This window comes from Borostomias antarcticus (assembly GCF_949987555.1).
Source record: "Borostomias antarcticus genome assembly, chromosome: 17".
Taxonomy (NCBI): domain Eukaryota; kingdom Metazoa; phylum Chordata; class Actinopteri; order Stomiiformes; family Stomiidae; genus Borostomias; species Borostomias antarcticus.
In genome coordinates this window covers 21,071,997-21,089,496 of record NC_140250.1, presented here as the reverse complement: position 1 = coordinate 21,089,496, position 17,500 = coordinate 21,071,997, and the positions used below count along the sequence as shown (strand labels likewise).

Genomic DNA, 17,500 nt, shown 5'->3' with positions numbered 1-17,500 from the left:
CTACACCATTGTGCAGGTATGATTCTCCTCATTAATATATATATATATATATACAGTATATATTGTTATTTAGTTTTAGTGGCATGTACAGTGTATGTGTTGTAGCACTACAGTTTATGTCCTCTTGTACATAGCAGTATAGCTACATTTTCTTCCCCCAATGGCTGTATGTTACATGGATATACTGTACATTGATGTGCAGTAGTATTAAATGGCATTTGTTTGTGGAGCCTGCCTTTTGTCGGTGTATCCTTTTACGGAAAATAAATACAAGTTTGAATCATAAAAAAGATGTTTTCAGTTTGTGTGTGTGTTACCTTGGAGACCAGGAAGCCCTCCATATAGCCCAGAATCTTCCCGGGGTAGGCGGCAGCACCAGTCTCCTCCGTGGACCCCATCCCTTCAGGTTCACTCAACCTCTGTAGACAGGACTCCTCCAAAAGTGTTAGGGTGTGTGTGTGTGTGTGGCTGCCAGGCCTCCAGGTGTGTACTCTTCAGGTCGATGTCCTGAGTGGGCTTGTGGTGAATCCCTGTCTCTCCTGCAGCCGTCGGACCCGTTTGCGTGTGTTCTAGATTAGTGACCAGACTGAGGGAGCAGTGAGCTAGTAGTAGAGAATCTGATCTGATTACAGCCAGATAACCCAGATTATAGCTGTGGGCTCAACCCAGGGACATCTGTCAAAAAGATTGGAGCCTTGTTCAAACACACACACACACTCACTCACTCACACACACACACACACACACACACGACTTATCCTAAATCTGCTGAGAAAGAGTGAAGACTGACTTGCTCAAATATGTCATGAATGCAGTCGTAGGATTAAAATAGACACACAAACACATCCTGAGGCTTTAAGTTTCACTCATCTTTATTTTCAACAAATTAACTCCTGTGTCAGTGTGTGTGTGTATGTGTGTGTGTGGGTGTGTGTGCAGGACATGCAGAAGCCAGCTTGAAAAGAAACAAGTACACAGTACACACACACACACACACACACACCGATGGTCAGACTAACAGGCAAGCGGCTCCGACACTTATGCGCCATCGCAGCCACTCCTCAGTCCTAAACTGTAGCAGTAAACAACATAAAAGCAAATAAAAACATAAAAGCTCTATGTACAGATCTCCCATGAGGCCAAAATGAACTTGATCATACATAAACCCTGTCTTCAACGCAGGGGCGCGGAGGCGCGGAGCGCTGCTTCTCACCAGAGACCACGACAAGCTGGCGCTGATCAGACGCACGGCGGCACGCAGGGAGGGAGGGAGACGCCATCAGGGACGCCGGCTACACTCGTCAAGAACAAGGACTTTGAGTAATTAATTAGGGACCGATATAGCGCATGACTCAGCTGCTTAACCTGATGAGAGCAGTACAGGGATCCCACTAATACAAATGTATATGAGTGAGAGGACACTCAAACAGGTCAGAGGTCAAACCGCTGCTTCTGGACATACTGTGTTTTTATTATTTTTTTTGTTTTAATAATCTATTTGATCGTCTTTGGTAATAGGAACTGTTTCCTTGAAAATAAATAAGATTACATCACTGTTGTAGGATGTGTGCTGCTTGTGTGTGTCACAAAACTCAACAAGGAATTTCCCCCTGAGGGATCAACAAAATTGATATCAATCTATCAAAATCCAACTGCCAAAATTCCTCTGCACAACACCAATTCTGATCCTGAACACAGTCACAGTTTTTGAAACAAACCATAGATTGCTTTATGCAATCCTACAGTACTTCAGTCATTCTTCTGTAGTGTCCTCAACTGTGTGTGTGAGAGAGAGAGAGAGAGAGAGAGAGAGAGAGAGAGAGAGAGAGAGAGAGAGAGAGAGAGACAAACTGAACGATCCACATGAAGTCTTCACAGAATCATGTCAACAGAAGACTTCGGTTGATATGAGGTTGGTAGGAGAGCCTTCGAGGCCATAGGTCTTCCTTGTATGTGTGTACTGCATCAGTGTGTGTGTGTATGTGTACATGTGTGTGTGTGTGTGTGTGTGTGTGTGTGTGTTGCACAATAGCAGATGTACTCAGACTCAGTAGGCTACTTCCTAGCGTGGCTAGTGTCGCCTGGAACGACTCTCATCTCGGCTGTAACTACGACTACGACGCCTGTGAGCCCTGTCTCTACTGTGTCCTCTCCTGTTGTCACGGCTACGGCTCTGCCTGTCCCTGCTCCGAGACCTGCTGCTGCTGCTGGAGCTATGGCGACTGCGTCTGTGGCTCCTCCCCCTGCTGTGGCTCCTCCTCCTACTGCTGCTGCTGCTTCGGCTCCGGTCGCGGCTGGAGCTCCTGCTGCTGTGGCGGCGCCCGTGACTCCGCCTCCTGCTGTAGCTCCTCCTCCGGCGGCTGGGGCTCCTCCTACGGCGGCTGTGGCTCCGCCTCCGGCTGTGGCCGCGCCGCCTCCCCCCGCCCTGGCTGTGGGACTTGCTCCTCTCTCTCTCCCTGCTCCTCCTGCCGTCCCCTCTCCTCTCCTCCCTCCCCCCTCCCCCCCTCCTCCTCTCTTCCCTGGCCGCTCTCCTCCTCTCTTCCGAGCCGCCTCCCCCGACCTCCCTCCCCCCGCCTCGGCGTTTCCCGGCGGCCCGGGGGCGGGCGGCGGCCCTCTGTCCCTCCCGGCCCTCCTCCGCGGCCCTGACTCCGTTCACCGGCGTGCCCAGGGGAGAGGCCTGGCTGGCGGGCAGCGGGAGGCCCTGGGGGTCCTGGAGGGTCTGGCTCTTCAGCAGGTTCCCCAGCAGGCGCTCTCGCAGTTCCCTCTCTTTGCGCTGCAGCTCCAGGGCCCGCCCCTTCTCGGCCTCCACGCGCCGTAGCTCCTCCTCCTGCTTCCGCCGGCGGGCCTCCAGCTCCTTCAGCCGGGCCAGCTCCTCCTTCTGGCGCTCCTGCTCCTCCTTCTGCCGCTCCTGCTCCTCCATCTCCTTCTGCTCTCGCTCCGCCCTCTCCTTCTCCTGCTCCTGCTGCTTCAGAGCCTAGAGAAGATGGGGGGGGGAGAGAGAGAGAGAGAGAGAGAGAGAGAGAGAGACGTGTGAAAAAAGTCTGGGGTGTGTGTGTGTGTGTGCGTGTGTGTGTGTGTGTGTGTGTGTGTGTGTATGTATGTGTATGTGTGTGTGTGTGTGTGTGTGTGCGTGTATGTGTGTGTGTGTGTGTGTGTGTGTGTGTGTGTGTACCTTGGCCCTGCCCAGCAGCTCGGCGATGAGGCGGATGGACTCCAGGTTCCTCTGGGCCAGCAGCAGCCTCCTCTCCTCCGTGGCGATCTTCATCTGCAGACGCTTCTGCTCCTCCTCCTGGAGCCTCCTCACCTTCTTCTGGTTCCTCCTCTCCTCCCGCTCGCGCAGCTTCTGCTCCCGCCTGCGTATCCTCTCCTCCTTCCTCCTCTCCTTCTCCTCCTCCTCCTGCTCCTTCTGCTTCCTGTGAGCGGACCCAAGCGTTTGATCATCATCGACTACGGACCTCTGCTCCAGATGTCCGGAGACCCCCCCCCCCCCGAAAAGTTCTCGCCTGTCCTCTCTACCTCCTTACCTCTCCTCCTCCTTGCGTCTCTCCTCCTCCTCCTTCTCCCTGCGTTTCTGCTCCTCCCTCTGTCTCTCCAGCTCCTGGAGCTTCAGCCTCTCCTGCTGCCTCCTCTTCAGGGACACCTCGCTCAGGTGCTTGCTGGTGTCAAAGGTCACCTGCCAGACAGGAAGAGGAAGCGCATCAGCGACACAAAGGCCGCATTCCAAACTGTGGGGTCCATCCCTGGAAACTCTGACGGGCCGTAGGAAGTAGGGTTTCAAAGAACACTCGTTTGGAATTCTCTTCAAAGTCATTTTTCAGAGCCATCGCATGCGTCAACAAGGCAGACTGTCTGGTGTTATTTAGAAATCGGTGTTATTTTGATCAACCTGACCACATATTGGGAATCTACGTGGTTACTATCATGCCTGAAAAGTATTAAAATGCAACTAATGGGGCGCTCTCAGGGGCGATTTCAACCCAGGCGAACAGACATGCCGTTTCTCACTCGCTATTTCAAAAACGTTCAACGCGTGTTGAGCCAAACCCTGCTGGGAGGCCAGGGTTGATGTTTTTCTAACCGAGTAGAAATGCTCACCCAGGGCTGAAAACGCCAGTGAGAAATGAACATCTTGTTTCTACCTGCTGCATATGCAAATGGAGGAGGCGGGCACGATGTGTGCATCGTTTGGGGAGAAGGGTTGAGATTTAGGATGCGGGGTCAGAGAGAACAAGCCCTGTGCTCACATCAGGGTTATAATAGTTTTGCCTTTTTCATAAGTTTTAATTAGTTTTTAAAGCAGATTTACTAGTTTAGTTTCATTTTTCTTTTTTGATAATGCTTAGTTTTAGTTTAGTTTTTATTAGTTTCAGTATTAGTTTGGTTTTTTTCTGCGCTAGCCTTGTGAGACCATCCTGATCTCGTGAGCTCATGCTGTTTCACTCTGTGTGAAACAAACCATCTGGCGCACGTCAGGTTACTTCTGCGCAGGGACACAGATAAAGAAATAATGGAGGATAGATTTCATATCCACCCAAAATATTAGGCTTATGTATGGAATGAAAAAGACTAAAACTAAGGACATTTTCTCTACAATTTTAGTTTATTTTAGTTAGTTTTGTAAACACACAATACAGTTTTAGTTAGTTATCGTTTTTTTGTAAAGCCTAGTTTTTATTTTTATTTCAGTTAACTAAAATGTTTTTTCACACCTAGTTTTCGTTTTTTAGTTAGTTTTTGTTAACTATAATAACCTTGGCTCACATGACTGTGTGGAACTACATACAGAAGAAATAGGGAATTGATAACAGATTACAGGAGAGAAAGATACAGTGTGAATGACTATCCCTGTCTCTATATCACTGACTGTTCTCCTCTCCCCCACCTCCCTCTCCTCCTCCTTCTCCTCCCTCCTTCTTTTCGGATCAGTGTCTTTGTCCCCTGGATTAGCAGCCTGGCTCTCAGCTTGGTCCAGAGATCCCTGGAATGATAATTGAGCCTGGACTTTCATCGGGGTGAAAGCCTTTAAACCTGCCCAGTTGCACAAGTATTCTCAGACTGGATAGAACAGAACGCTCTCCACCTCATTAATAAACTCACGGCACCTGACACTCCCCCCCTCTGCACTCTCAGCCCCCCCTTCTCCCCCCCTCACCCTCCCGCACACCCCGCCGTCTGCAGGGCTGGGGTCATTAACTAATGACACCTGCCCGTCCGCTAAATGTAATGAGCTGGACTTAAGACCACCAGGGCTTGGCTCTAGGCTACGTTCAATCGGAAGAACGACTTCACAACTCTGGAAATTGGACAATGCGAGGAGCATGTGAATGCAGGATGAGTAGGGCTGTCCCCGAATCATTTTCCCCATCGAATCATTTTCGCCTATTCAAACCAGAGATTCAACGATTCCCCCCCCCACCCCCCCGTCTAAGGTTAGGCTGAGGGGAGACGGCGGGAGTCGGGACAGCTGTCAAAACTAACTCAAACTCGGCAGCACAATAAAAGACAGCTGTCTTTCTTGCTAAACATGAATCATCTAGCCCACATTGTCCCATCTACTTCAGAGGTGTGTGTGTGTGTGTGTGTGTGTGTGTGTGTGTGTGTGTGTGTGTGTGTGTGTGTGTGTGTGTGTGAGTGTGTGTGTGTGTGTGTGTGTGAGTCTGTCTAATCCAACCTACTTTAATATTACAAGCCACAGCCTTGCCGTCCTCTCCCTTCAACATGAGCTTCATCCCTCTCAGCGCATCCATGGCCTTGGCGAAGCCACAGTACTCCTGGTACTGGACGTAGGCCTCGAAGTTCAGATGCCCTCCGAAGGAGAACGTGTTGAAGTTCTTGTCCATCATCTCCTCCCTGTAGGGGTCCAGCATGGGGATGTCCACCTTCCTGACCGTCCCGAAGCACTCGAAGACCGCCTGGAGCACGGGCTCCGACGGCCGGTCAGGGAGGCCGTCCTTCAGGGTGAACCAGCGGCTGGGCAGGCCCTCCAGGTGGATGGTGTCCGGTCGTTCCCCCGGCAGCGACTCGTTCATGTCCTTGGCGTCGCGGAAGAAGGAGTCCCAGTCGTGGCGCGTGGGGAAGTCCATCTTGTTCTCCACCGCGCGCACCTGACGACACCACAATGAAGATCGGGGAACAGAGGTGAACTAGTCGACTTCACAGAGCAGGTCGTTTGAGCCCATTCATTCATTCTCTATCTCACACACACACACACAACCACACACACACACACAGGACAGCTATAACTCCCTTCACACATCAGCTCTAAGAGCCCCCTCACCTTCAAGATGTCCGTGAAGCCGCTGAGTTTGATCGTCTTGCCGTCCAGGCGTCCCAGCAGGCTCTTGACCACGCCCTTGTTCTCCACCTCCCCCTCGAAGCGGATGAAGTCCATGGTGCTCTTGGAGATCCGCAGGGCGGAGAACTGCTCTGGGGCCACCATGCCCTTCACCCTCTCCATCACCTCCCAGTTGGAGATGCTCTTCCCGGGCAGCTTCAGCTGGGGCAGGGCCACGCTGACGGTCATCTTGGCGATGGGCTTCAGATACAGGCTGTACTCCTCACACAGGCACACGGCCTCTGTGGTATCGTGGACTATGCTGGTCATCATGGCAGCTTGCTGAGCTGCGAGGAGCTGGAACAGAAAGAGAGCTGACAATAATAGCAATTAGAGCATTTAGACGCTAATTAGAAGCAATTAGCACAGCAATTAGCACAGCAATTAGCTAGCTGGCTAACGTTAGAGAGCCAGTGGGAATACTCATAGGCAGTAAGAGTCATTAGATAGGCCTAAGTGAAGCTAGCTTGCTAACGTTAGCTCATGAGTCATGGACCATGTTGGGTAGCTAGTGCTAACTACAGAGAGACTATAAACGTTTTATACGTTTCAAATCCGTTTACTAAGCGTTAGGTTTACATAAATGTGTGATTAAAATGTTACACGACCGGTTGCTTTGACTGTAGCTAGCTTCAGCTAGCCTAGTTAGCTAGCTAACACAATGCTAGGCTAGGCTAGCTGGGTAGAACGGTCTAGTTGGTGATTAAAATACACCAACCTTGTTCGCCACCTGTTAAATGAGTGCAGATATTGTTCTTGGCATTCATTAAATTCAGAAATGACACATAAAAGTTCAACTACTGCAGCAGTTTTCTAGAGAACAGAACCCACTGGCAGACACTTCCGAGTTGGGTGACCTTTCAACTTGTGATGCAGCCGGAGTCTAGCTCCATGGCGCCACCTTGCGACGACCAGACGCACCTGACTCCATCCATGAGACGCACCCATGCATTATGCAACCGAACCGATAAGCGGATAAATGAATAGGCTCTGTGCACCAGCTCCACTACTTCCTGAAAGTCACTTGGCATCTTTATTTCCTGTCCTATATGATTGGATTAAGTGATTAATCAGGTGTGAGGCAGACCCAGCGCACACCTGATTGATCACTTAATCCAATCATATTGGACAGGAAATAAAGAAGCCAAGTGACTTTCAGGAAGTAGTGAAGCTGGTGCACAGAGCTTATTGACACTTGACTTTGACTATCAAAATAATCGTCATATGGTCAATTAATTCAAGTGAGCATGCCCATTTGAGGACCACGATAGTGGAAAAGCAATGCAGAATGCATCCACAAAGCAATGGCTGTATGTCCATTAGAGGGCAGCATACATCAATGTATTGTTTGCCCTGATGATTGTGTGTGTGTGTGTGTGTGTGTGTGTGTGTGTGTGTGTGTGTGTGTGTGTGTGTGTGTGTGTGTGTGTGTGTGTGTGCGTGCGTGTGTGTGTGTGTGTGTGGATGATACAGAGGGGGAGGGGGGCAGGGAGGGAGAGAGAGAGAGAGAGAGAGAGGGTGGGGGCAGAGAGAGAGAGAGAGAGAGAGAGAGAGAGAGAGTAGAGGAAGAGAGAGAGAGGGGGGAAGGAGGGATGGGAGGAGAGAGAGAGACCATTAACCAGAGCAACAGCGCTCTCTCTGCATAGCCTCACCATTGATACCCCCAGGCAGAAAAGTTGCCACAGTCTCCCTGAAAAGATGCAGAGGAATTTACATAATAGGCATTATCCCCTCACTGTGTATGTAGGTCAGTGTGGCCATGGAGCTTTTTCACTCAGCCTGGCCGTGCCACAGTCAGGCAAAAGGCTCTACCACAGCCTGGGGGCAATACGGAGGTACAGTGTTGCAGGGAACGGCTGTGCCTTCCAGCCCCTAAGATGTGAGAGCGAATCTAGCACAGGAGAGGGCAAACCCCAGCCTGTAGGCTACTCCAACTACAAGTGGGCCTGGGCCTAACTCTCCAGACAATAACTTATTACACATTTCCATCACTGGCATTACTAATATGGAGTGGAAGTTCAATAACTGGTATATCAACTAAATATACATAATTCAACCAGTAACCCTATCCCCAAAAGTCACTAGTCATTGTTACCTCTTTAATACATCCATGGTGTTACCAACTCCTAACAGTCACCATTTAAAGAGAATGTAGCAGCCTAGCAGGTCATACCATTTTAAAATATGTGTGGTTTAATGAACTGTGTCCTCCACTTAGCATCAGGTTTCTGGGGCAATCTGTCACTGGTGTTATTTTTGCCTCCCTGGCAACACCAAACATGTATTGGGTTATTTTCAGTTTTTTGGTGATGGCTATTTTACATGCTTATTATTTAATTTATTTAAAATTGTGGACAACGCATCACCAATGCATCGCCTGACTATATACTTGTTTTATTGAGAATGCAGTGCCAATGAGACATTAAGAAATGCATGTCAAGAACTTTATTGATAACTGAGGGGAAATTCTGTTTTAGGTTCTGTTCTGTTTTCTATGTTCGAGGTGGGGGAGTGACTACTACATCCCTGCTTGTATTGGAACAGGTGCTGAACACTGGTCAGGTGCTGAACACTTCTTCATCTGACAGCTTGTGGATACTGGAATATTAAATGGACATGTCACTAAGCAACAGTGTCCCACAGAGTAATCAGAGGACATCCATAATTAAACCACGAGAGGAAGAGGCGCTGTGCTTCAATATTTGTTTCATACATCCCCGGTTGACCTACTAGCCTATGGAAAAAGAATAATTATGCAATATCTAGTATTAAGTCAATGCTTCTTACCATATGATTACCATTAAGGTAGAAAACGTCTTTATGTTCAAACAGACACACATAAATGCAGTTTGTATAAAAACAATTATTGCTTTATTCCCAAATATGAGGACGCTATGAGTGACGAGGAGAACATGAGAGTGGCTCAGAACCAAAGTGGCTTTCATATTATTTACACTTCACAGTATTTCACAGGAGGAAACAGACAGACACAGGGGCCACTTATTTGCTGGAGCAAAATTGGACAGATTAGTGCTTCATACAACCATCCTGATCTAGCGAGCTCACATTCAGTTGGGAGGGGTAATCCAGCACTTCCAATTATGTAAGAACTATCAGTGAAAACATATTTTTGCATTGGTTACATAACCTCACTTCAATGATTAGCACCTCTCCATCATGAAATCATGTTTTAGGAGATACAGTAGATATTATACTTCCAAAGCTCATTACAGTGGGTGTATTACAGTTGACCTTTCTCTGATTTGACAAATTTTGCTTCGGCATTTGGGCCCAGAGTCTAATAGACAGATAAACAGAAAAGACAAATAGACAGACAGATATACCGGCAGCGCACAGCATCTTCACCATCTTTATACACATAGGGAAATGGATGTGGAAAATCTGGTCTATATTTATGAATGAAAATGATTCGTCCTGGTATGGATAACTGTTACTGAAATCTGAATCACTTGAGTATGGAACTACAATTCAGAATGTGTCTCATAATGTGATTATTCAAAGAATTAACAGTCTTTCAATTGTGAGCAAAAAAACCACAAAGAGATCAACATTTTTAGTGTAAAACAATCAAAACATGCATCTTCTACTACAAATAGTTACTGTGTAAGAAAAGAGACGTATAACAAACAATTGTTTTACAAAGCAGCATCTTACAGTAAACGAGGGTTGGAGGATGAGAGCTTGAGGTACAGTAGTCGTTAGTGCTGTGGAGTCAAAGGACGTTTTAGACATTTTAAATCGGTTCAAGTCATTTCTTCAATGTATTTAACTAGAGCAGATATGACCCAGCCAGACTGAGGGTCTACACAGCAACTAGCCTGTGCCATCTAGCTATATAGTTCCATTCCAATCTCTCTCCCTTCCTAAAGGCCAACCACTACCTAGGATCAACAACCGATTATCGTTTTGATATCTATTTGTTAGATATAAGTCTTTATATCTGGTCTGCTTCAGGTACGAATGGTACAGGAAGTTAATTTCTCCAAATTCACACCAGATACCACTCTCTACACAGCCCCTCGCACATCTACTGTGTGTTAAAGTCTCAGCAATCTTCTCATGCGACCTTCTTTTATGACCTTCAAAGTGACAAGTGCAGTTAAATAAATGTTAATCTGTTAGAAGTATAACTCAAGGAAGTGGTTAAATAGGGTTATGTTAAATAGTATTATGTTATATTTAAATTAATCACACTATAAAATCAATCATCAGCACCTTCAAATTGAAGTAAAATAGAAATCTGTGATGGAAATCATCATATTACACGGCAAAAATAAAATCAAGATGTAATTCCCTGTTGGATGTGAATATTATAGGCCTACATCTAAACCGAACACAACTCGACAGTTTCAATCTTCCTTGCCGTGTTCTTATCATACCTAGAAGACCAATATCGGTATCTTTCCTGAATAGCGCAAGTTTATCCAAACAGGTTGGAGAGCGGTCTGGCTTTGAGGGGGCTGGTGGCGGGCGTGTCATCCCTCTCTACCTCCCCCGCCTCCCTGAACGAGACGCTGTGGATGATCTGTGTCCGGAAGCGTCCGCGGTGCAGCCGCGCGTTGATCTTGCTCAGCGACGACTTCCTGTAAATGCCCTTGCTCTTTCCTGTCCCGCCCCCCTCCCCTGCGTCGCCCCCGGCCGGCGCGTTCAACAGCCTCAGGGGGTTCAGGCTGGACTGGAGGACTCTGGGTAGTCTCCAGCGGCTCGCCCCGCTCTCTGCGTTCTCCGCGTCCGAGTCCGCCCCGGGCGAGGCCGCGCCCCCCTCCTGCGGGTCGGCGGCAGTGGCGGCCCCCGGGCGGAGGTACTGGCTGGCCTTCCTCCCGCTGTAGTCCCTGGCCTCCGGGTCGGCGTCCCAGTCCGACATCAGCGAGCGCACCACCTGTTAGCCACGGCAGAGAGAGACACATAAGAAGTCACAACAAAGAAGTGGTGTAACAGGTGGCGGGCGACAGACACGGGACACGCCGGAGCAGAGAGCATGCCAGGGGTCGGCGGAGGTCGAGGACGCGGGCCGCGCCTACCTCCGCGTGCCCGTGCATGGCCGCCAGGTGCAAGGGCGTGTAACCCGCGCCGGAGCGGGCGTTCACGTCCACGTGCACGGTGTTCTCCCTGGCGAAGACCAGCAGGCGGCCCAGCAGCTCCTGTTTGCCCTGCTTGGCGGCCCAGTGCAGGCAGGTGAAGCCCGTGACGAAGTCCCTCTTGGAGACCAGGCCGGGCTCCAGGCACAGCAGGGGGCCCAGGCTGTCCCACAGGCCGTCCGAGGCGCACAGCATCCACTCGTGCTCCAGCGGGTCCAGGGCCACCGACGCGCCGTCCGCCTCGTCGGCCGAGGAGAGGAGCGAGGAGGAGTCGCCGTCGCTCCTGACCGAGTCGCGGAGACGAGAGCCCCGGTCGATCATGGACCGACGCACCTGGGGACAGGAAGGGGATGTGGATGGGATCATACGAGCGTATAATGCTGACCCCCCTGACCCCCCCCCCCCCTGACTGGGCGGAGCCACCCTCGGTGTGTACGGTAGCCTACCTGCGGAGAGCTACTCATCATCAGCTCGATGAAGTTCCTCCGACTGCCCTTGGGGGTGTTCCCGTCTCCGGGCGCGCAGCCGGCGTCCAACCCCTCCCAGGCGCTGTCCTCCGACAGTCCGCTGGTCAGCAGGGCTCTCTGGGACCCCCTGGACACCCTCCGACCCCCCCGCACCTGTCCAGGTAGCCCAGCTGAGTGGCAGGGGTCAGTCTCCAAGCCCAGAGTCGGGGCTGACTCTCTCCTCCGCCTCTCTCTTAGCTTCACCTCGCCTGAGGGAAAGTCCACTACAGGCGTCTGGGGCAGAGACGGCTCCTCCTCCTCTACGCACAGGTGGTCAGTGTCCTGGGCATCGTTATCTAGTTGTTTTTCTCTGGTAGCGGAGTTTCCGTTGGTGTCAGGCGGCTCATTCCCCGCCGTTTGTTCCTGCATAGTGTTTAAGTTGACAGAAAGCCTCTCGGATGTTTCTGTCCCATCTCTCCCCAGCGGACTGTCCCCAGCTGCATACGCACCGTTGCCATTGCACTCTCCATCACGGCCATTCGTGTCCGTGCGCATCAATGATCCCACGGTGCACTCGCTCTCCAAGCAAATAAATGTCACTCCATCAACGAGCTTTACGCGTGCGACACTGTCCACGAGGGTCAGGAGAATTTCCTCGTTTAGCTTTTGGTTAGAATCGTCATTTGCACCAATTAATTCAAAATGATCAATCAGGTCTAGCTGTCTGACCGTCCCTCCCCTCTCCGTTAAAAACTCCAACACGGTTTGCTCTGTGCATTCGGTCGCCATCATCATGACCGCAGATATTTAGACGGAATATTAAAAAGCGCAATTTTTGTTTTGAAGAGCCTCGTTCCAGTGTTGCATCCTTTCATCCCTGGAGAGGTGACAGCTCTTTGAAGTGGACCGACGACAGCATCTTCATAATCTCCTGCTCTCATCCGAGTGTGAGAGGCGAGCGTTTACAGACAGGGGTCGCAGTAGCAACAAAACACATCCACGCCCCCTGGGTGTTAATGAATGAAACTGCTTTGCTTTTGCCGCCATTTTGAGTCTAGAGTTGAGCCAACATGAGAACTGAAAACCTTTTTTATTTTATTTTAATAACTTTATTAACAAATACAATATACAAAGAGATCAGGTAATGGAACACGGATTACAGTACATACACCAAGAAAAAAAGATACAAACAGTAACTAGGACAATATAACAACCCAACAGACAAAAATAACACTAAAATCTATGATATTAGGTAGAGGTACATTCTCCCACCTGATGACGTCAGCAGGGCTGCCAGAGAGAGAGAGAGGAGGAGGAGGAAGAGCCAGAGAGAGAGGAGGAGGAGGAGGAGCCAGAGAGAGAGAGGAGGAGGAGGAAGAGCCAGAGAGAGAGGAGGAGGAGGAGGAGCCAGAGAGAGAGAGGAGGAGGAGGAAGAGCCAGAGAGAGGAGGAGGAGGAGCCAGAGAGAGAGAGGAGGAGGAGGATAAGCCAGAGAGAGCGAGAGGAGGAGGAGGAGCCAGAGAAAGAGGAAGAAGAGGCGGGCGGGTGGGCCTCTCCTCCTCCTCTCTCTCTGGCTCCTCCTCCTCTCTCTCGCTCTCTCTGGCTCAACCTCTCTCCTCCTCCTCCTCTCTCTCTGACTCCTCCTCCTTCTCTCTCTCTCTCTCTGGCTCATCCTCCTCTCTCCTCCTCCTCTCTCTCTGGCTCCTCCTCCTCCTTCTCTCTCTCTCTCTGGCTCCTCCTCTCTCTCAATTAAATTCCATTCAATGGGCTTTATTGGCATGAAAGAACAAATGTTCATATTGCCAAAGCAACAGTGGAATTACAGAAATATACATATAAATTAAAGTGTTATACATAAAAAGCTAAATAAATATAAGTAACTCAAGAAAAAAAGGAAAGAAAAAGTTCCATCCTCTTCCTCCCACGAATTAGCCTTCATCTCGACAACAATCAATAAATAAAGTGCTCTTAGGCTACACTAAAATTAAATAACTATGTAATATGTGGACCTCAGGACTAAAGGGCATCCAATCATTTTGAGTTGCCAAGTTGAAATGATTGGATGGCCTAACTGCCTGTCAACCTACCTAACTTCCTATGAGTGTCATTTGTTTTCCCCCAGTTTGGAGGAGTGGCCTTGGACGGAGGCCTGAAGGGTCCAGAAGGGTCCAGAAGGGTCCAGAAGGGTCCAGAAGGGTCCAGAAGGGTCCAGAAGGGTCCAGAAGGGTTTGGTGTAATATTTGGGCCAAAATTGGGTGCCTGTGAGGGATATTTTGAGCACACAGAGATGTTTTGAACACAGATAAACATTGTTTTGTAATTTCGAAGAGAAAAGTATAATTGTCGTGCAAATAATTATTAATTTCCAGCAAAGTAAAATCTATTTTGTACTCAATCAAAGTTTATTTGCATGTCTGGGGGGATTTGGTGGTTGCATTTCTCAAAAGCGTCACAGCTTACTGCCCCTTTAAGAGAGTCCCCTCCCCATCCCTACTGGGCGCTGAATCAGATCCGCATCAACTCAACTGACACACTTTCTGATCATCTTTTGAGTTGACTTCTGTCCCTGAACTATGGCTTCTTCCGACGTGGCTCGGCAGCTGGTGAGTGGACCGTTTATTGGTCATTTCGATAGTTTACGAGAGAACTTAGTTCAGAAAGTTAGAGAGTTGAACATAGTCTTCACAATCAAGCTGGACTGTATGCTAACTGTTAGCCTGTATGCTAGCTGTATGCTAGCTGTTAGCATCAAGCTTGACTGTATGCTAGCTGTATGCTAGCTGTTAGCCTGTATGCTAGCTGTTAGCCTGTATGCTAGCTGTTAGCCTGTATGCTAGCTGTATGCTAGCTGTATGCTAGCTGTATGCTAGCTGTATGCTAGCTGTATGCTAGCTGTATGCTAGCTGTATGCTAGCTGTATGCTAGCTGTATGCTAGCTGTATGCTAGCTGTATGCTAGCTGTTAGCCTGTATGCTAGCTGTATGCTAGCTGTATGCTAGCTGTATGCTAGCTGTATGCTAGCTGTATGCTAGCTGTTAGCCTGTATGCTAGCTGTATGCTAGCTGTATGCTAGCTGTATGCTAGCTGTATGCTAGCGGTTAGCCTGTATGCTAGCTGTTAGCCTGTATGCTAGCTGTTAGCCTGTATGCTAGCTGTTAGCCTGTATGCTAGCTGTTAGCCTGTATGCTAGCTGTATGCTAGCTGTATGCTAGCTGTATGCTAGCTGTATGCTAGCTGTATGCTAGCTGTATGCTAGCTGTATGCTAGCTGTTAGCAGGGAGTGTCCTGCTATACTGCTGAGACCGAGCTAGCATGCTAGCTGGCTAGCTTCACGTTAAGGTGACTTGAAAACTGTCTAGTTAGGTTGTCAGTAAAGCCAGGTTGACCGTTGGCATGTTTCACGTTTGCTAGAAACTCTTACTTATTAGTTAGTTTAAACTTAGCAGCTAGCTAACTTGAGCTAACAATACCCGCTGGTCCTGGATCAGCCATCTCATAGTTTTCTGCTTCTGTTAGATTTCCTTTCCTAACTCATCTAAAACGTCATGGTTGTGCTATTTGTTGGCATGAGCTTGTTTATGTTTAAAACAAGTTAGCAATAACGTTAGATGAAGTGTGTGTGTGTGTGTGTGTGTGTGTGTGTGTGTGTGTGTGTGTGTCCCTGTGTGTCCCCGTGTCCTCCTTGCCCCAGCTGAATGACGTTAACCAGCGATGTGCTGAGACTCAGACCATATTACAAGTGACAGATCTGAGAGGGGCAAATCAGAAGAAACCGGTAGGAAACTGGAGAGAGAGAGAGAGAGAGAGAGAGAGAGAGAGAGATGACTAATCAGGATAGTCCAAGGAAGTTGCAAGAGTCTGTTTGTGATCATGACTATCCTTTACCTGAGAAGAAAGGCTCAGAGGAAGTGTAGGAGCTGAATACTGATCTAGTAGAATGGATCTATATTTTCATATGATTCCTTAACTGTGCCCTCTTGTGTGTTCCTGACTCTGTGTTTCGTGTCCTGCCAGGATAAGGGCGCGCGTCCTCTCAACCTCTCCGGCCATGTGGGCTTTGACAGCCTGCCGGACCAGCTGGTCAACAAGTCCACCTGCCTGGGTTTCTGCTTCAACATCCTCTGCATTGGTAACTTGTAACTACCTACATACCAGCACCAACGCCCACCCATGCATTCACTACATTTGACACCATTTTATACCTTGTACATTTTATACCTTGTACATTTTATACCTTGTACATTTTATACCTTGGTCAGACCTTGGCTTGTGCTCTCCGTACAGGATCTGGTTATTGTAGCCACAGGTGAGATACCTGTAAAATGTGGACACAGTTTTTGTCGTCATAGTGCATATGACAAGTTCTGAGTTGGTTGTCATTTGCGTGCAAAGTAATGCGCAACGATACTGAGATGCCTGTGTTGTTAAGGCCCAATCCCAACCCCTGTAGCCCTAGTCCTCGGCCCTACCCCTACATTTTGCACATTCCCGCATAGGGTAGTGTGTCCCATTCCTTTTAGCTTCTAGGGCTAGGGGAATAACTTAGTTTAATGTAGATGCAAAGGAATATGTCATTGGATCATTATGACACACATTTTAGAAAAATGGCTATTCACAGTGTCAACTGCATTTCGGTGTAGCCTAACTTAAAAGCATTTTGACATTCCGGTAAGTTACTTGTAGGCTACAGGGCTAAATCTAATCTAATCAATATAACTTGTTTAAAAAAAGATTTTTGACTGACAGTTGATTCCATGTCCCGTGTATCAAGTCCGAAAATTAATCCAGCAGCGATTTTTCTGCACTTCCCTGCTCATCTGATATCAGGTCATTTCTATGGGCAGGACTAATGTTAATGGCTGATGTGTAAACATGCTTCCTGGCTGCTCAATAGATTAATCTGTCTTGTTCTGTCCTGATATTTGGTCATATCAGTCACTATACTGATAGTATTCATACTCTAACATCCTAGGGCCTCCCCTGTCCCTCGTGGCTCTGTTCTGAAGGACCACTACCCAGTCAAGGGCACTCCAAAACTAGGAGCTAGGTCTGACGGGGAGTATTGGGATTGGGCCTAAATCTTGAGTGTTTCCTCTTCGTCTATGTGATCCTGACTGCCTGACTCTTGATGAGATCTGTATGAAGGAGGCCTCTCTTGACCTTCCCTCCAGGTGAGACGGGCATCGGGAAGTCCACCTTGATGGACACCCTGTTCAACACCAACTTCGAGAACTTCGAGTCGTCCCACTTCGAGCCGCAGGTGAAGCTGCGGGCGCAGACCTACGACCTGCAGGAGAAGCACGTCCGGCTGAGGCTCACCGTGGTCAACACCGTGGGATTCGGAGACCAGATGAATAAACAGGAGAGGTAGGGAGGGGCGGGCGGAGGGGTGTGCTTCCTAAAGGGTCAACCAGATGACCATTTTGTTACAGTAGCCTACCAGTATTGGCACAGTTGCCATAAATGACCACAAGTCTGATCTAAACGTGTTGTCCCCCCCCCATCCCACCCCCCTTCTCCTCCCAAGTTACCAGCCTGTGGTGGATTACATCGACCGGCAGTTTGAGACCTACCTACAGGAAGAGCTGAAGATCAAGCGCTCGCTGCACAACTACAACGACT

At 48.9% G+C, this 17,500-nt stretch overlaps 4 protein-coding genes across 5 annotated transcripts in view; 1 reads left to right on the top strand and 3 right to left on the bottom strand.

Moving 5' to 3' along the window:
• The window catches only part of asmt (acetylserotonin O-methyltransferase), a gene marked incomplete at both ends in the record, with an annotated part of 8,802 nt that extends 8,404 nt beyond the window's left edge, over positions 1-398 (bottom strand). The window contains one exon of the mRNA XM_084452091.1: positions 318-398. Within this exon, the coding sequence (XP_084308217.1) occupies positions 318-398 (81 nt within the window). The remainder of the gene's footprint in view (positions 1-317) is intronic.
• Positions 399-2,261: 1,863 nt separating this feature from the next.
• Positions 2,262-7,187, bottom strand: akap17a (A kinase (PRKA) anchor protein 17A; the record flags this gene model as incomplete). Its single annotated transcript, XM_084452090.1, is given in 7 exon segments — positions 2,262-2,372; positions 2,561-2,974; positions 3,173-3,520; positions 3,524-3,673; positions 5,676-6,104; positions 6,278-6,648; positions 7,053-7,187. Coding segments are annotated over 7 exon segments (1,872 nt in total). The 5' UTR covers positions 7,102-7,187.
• A 3,588-nt stretch (positions 7,188-10,775) lies between these two features.
• On the bottom strand, positions 10,776-12,674 carry sowahca (sosondowah ankyrin repeat domain family Ca; the record flags this gene model as incomplete). Its single annotated transcript, XM_084452089.1, has 3 exons — positions 10,776-11,234; positions 11,377-11,766; positions 11,880-12,674. The coding sequence occupies 3 exons, from the start codon at positions 12,672-12,674 to the stop codon at positions 10,776-10,778; spliced, it is 1,644 nt and encodes a 547-aa protein (XP_084308215.1).
• A 1,699-nt stretch (positions 12,675-14,373) lies between these two features.
• The window catches only part of septin10 (septin 10), a 10,598-nt gene continuing 7,471 nt past the window's right edge, over positions 14,374-17,500 (top strand). The window contains exons 1-5 of one of the 2 annotated variants that reach the window (XM_084451880.1): positions 14,385-14,481; positions 15,570-15,653; positions 15,893-16,007; positions 17,050-17,245; positions 17,406-17,500. The exon at positions 17,406-17,500 is cut by the window's right edge and continues 92 nt beyond it. In XM_084451880.1, the coding sequence (XP_084308006.1) occupies positions 14,452-14,481; positions 15,570-15,653; positions 15,893-16,007; positions 17,050-17,245; positions 17,406-17,500 (520 nt within the window). In that variant the 5' untranslated portion in view covers positions 14,385-14,451. Of the gene's footprint in view, positions 14,482-15,569; positions 15,654-15,892; positions 16,008-17,049; positions 17,246-17,405 lie in introns of both variants that reach the window. The other variant, XM_084451881.1, reaches the window with a different exon arrangement.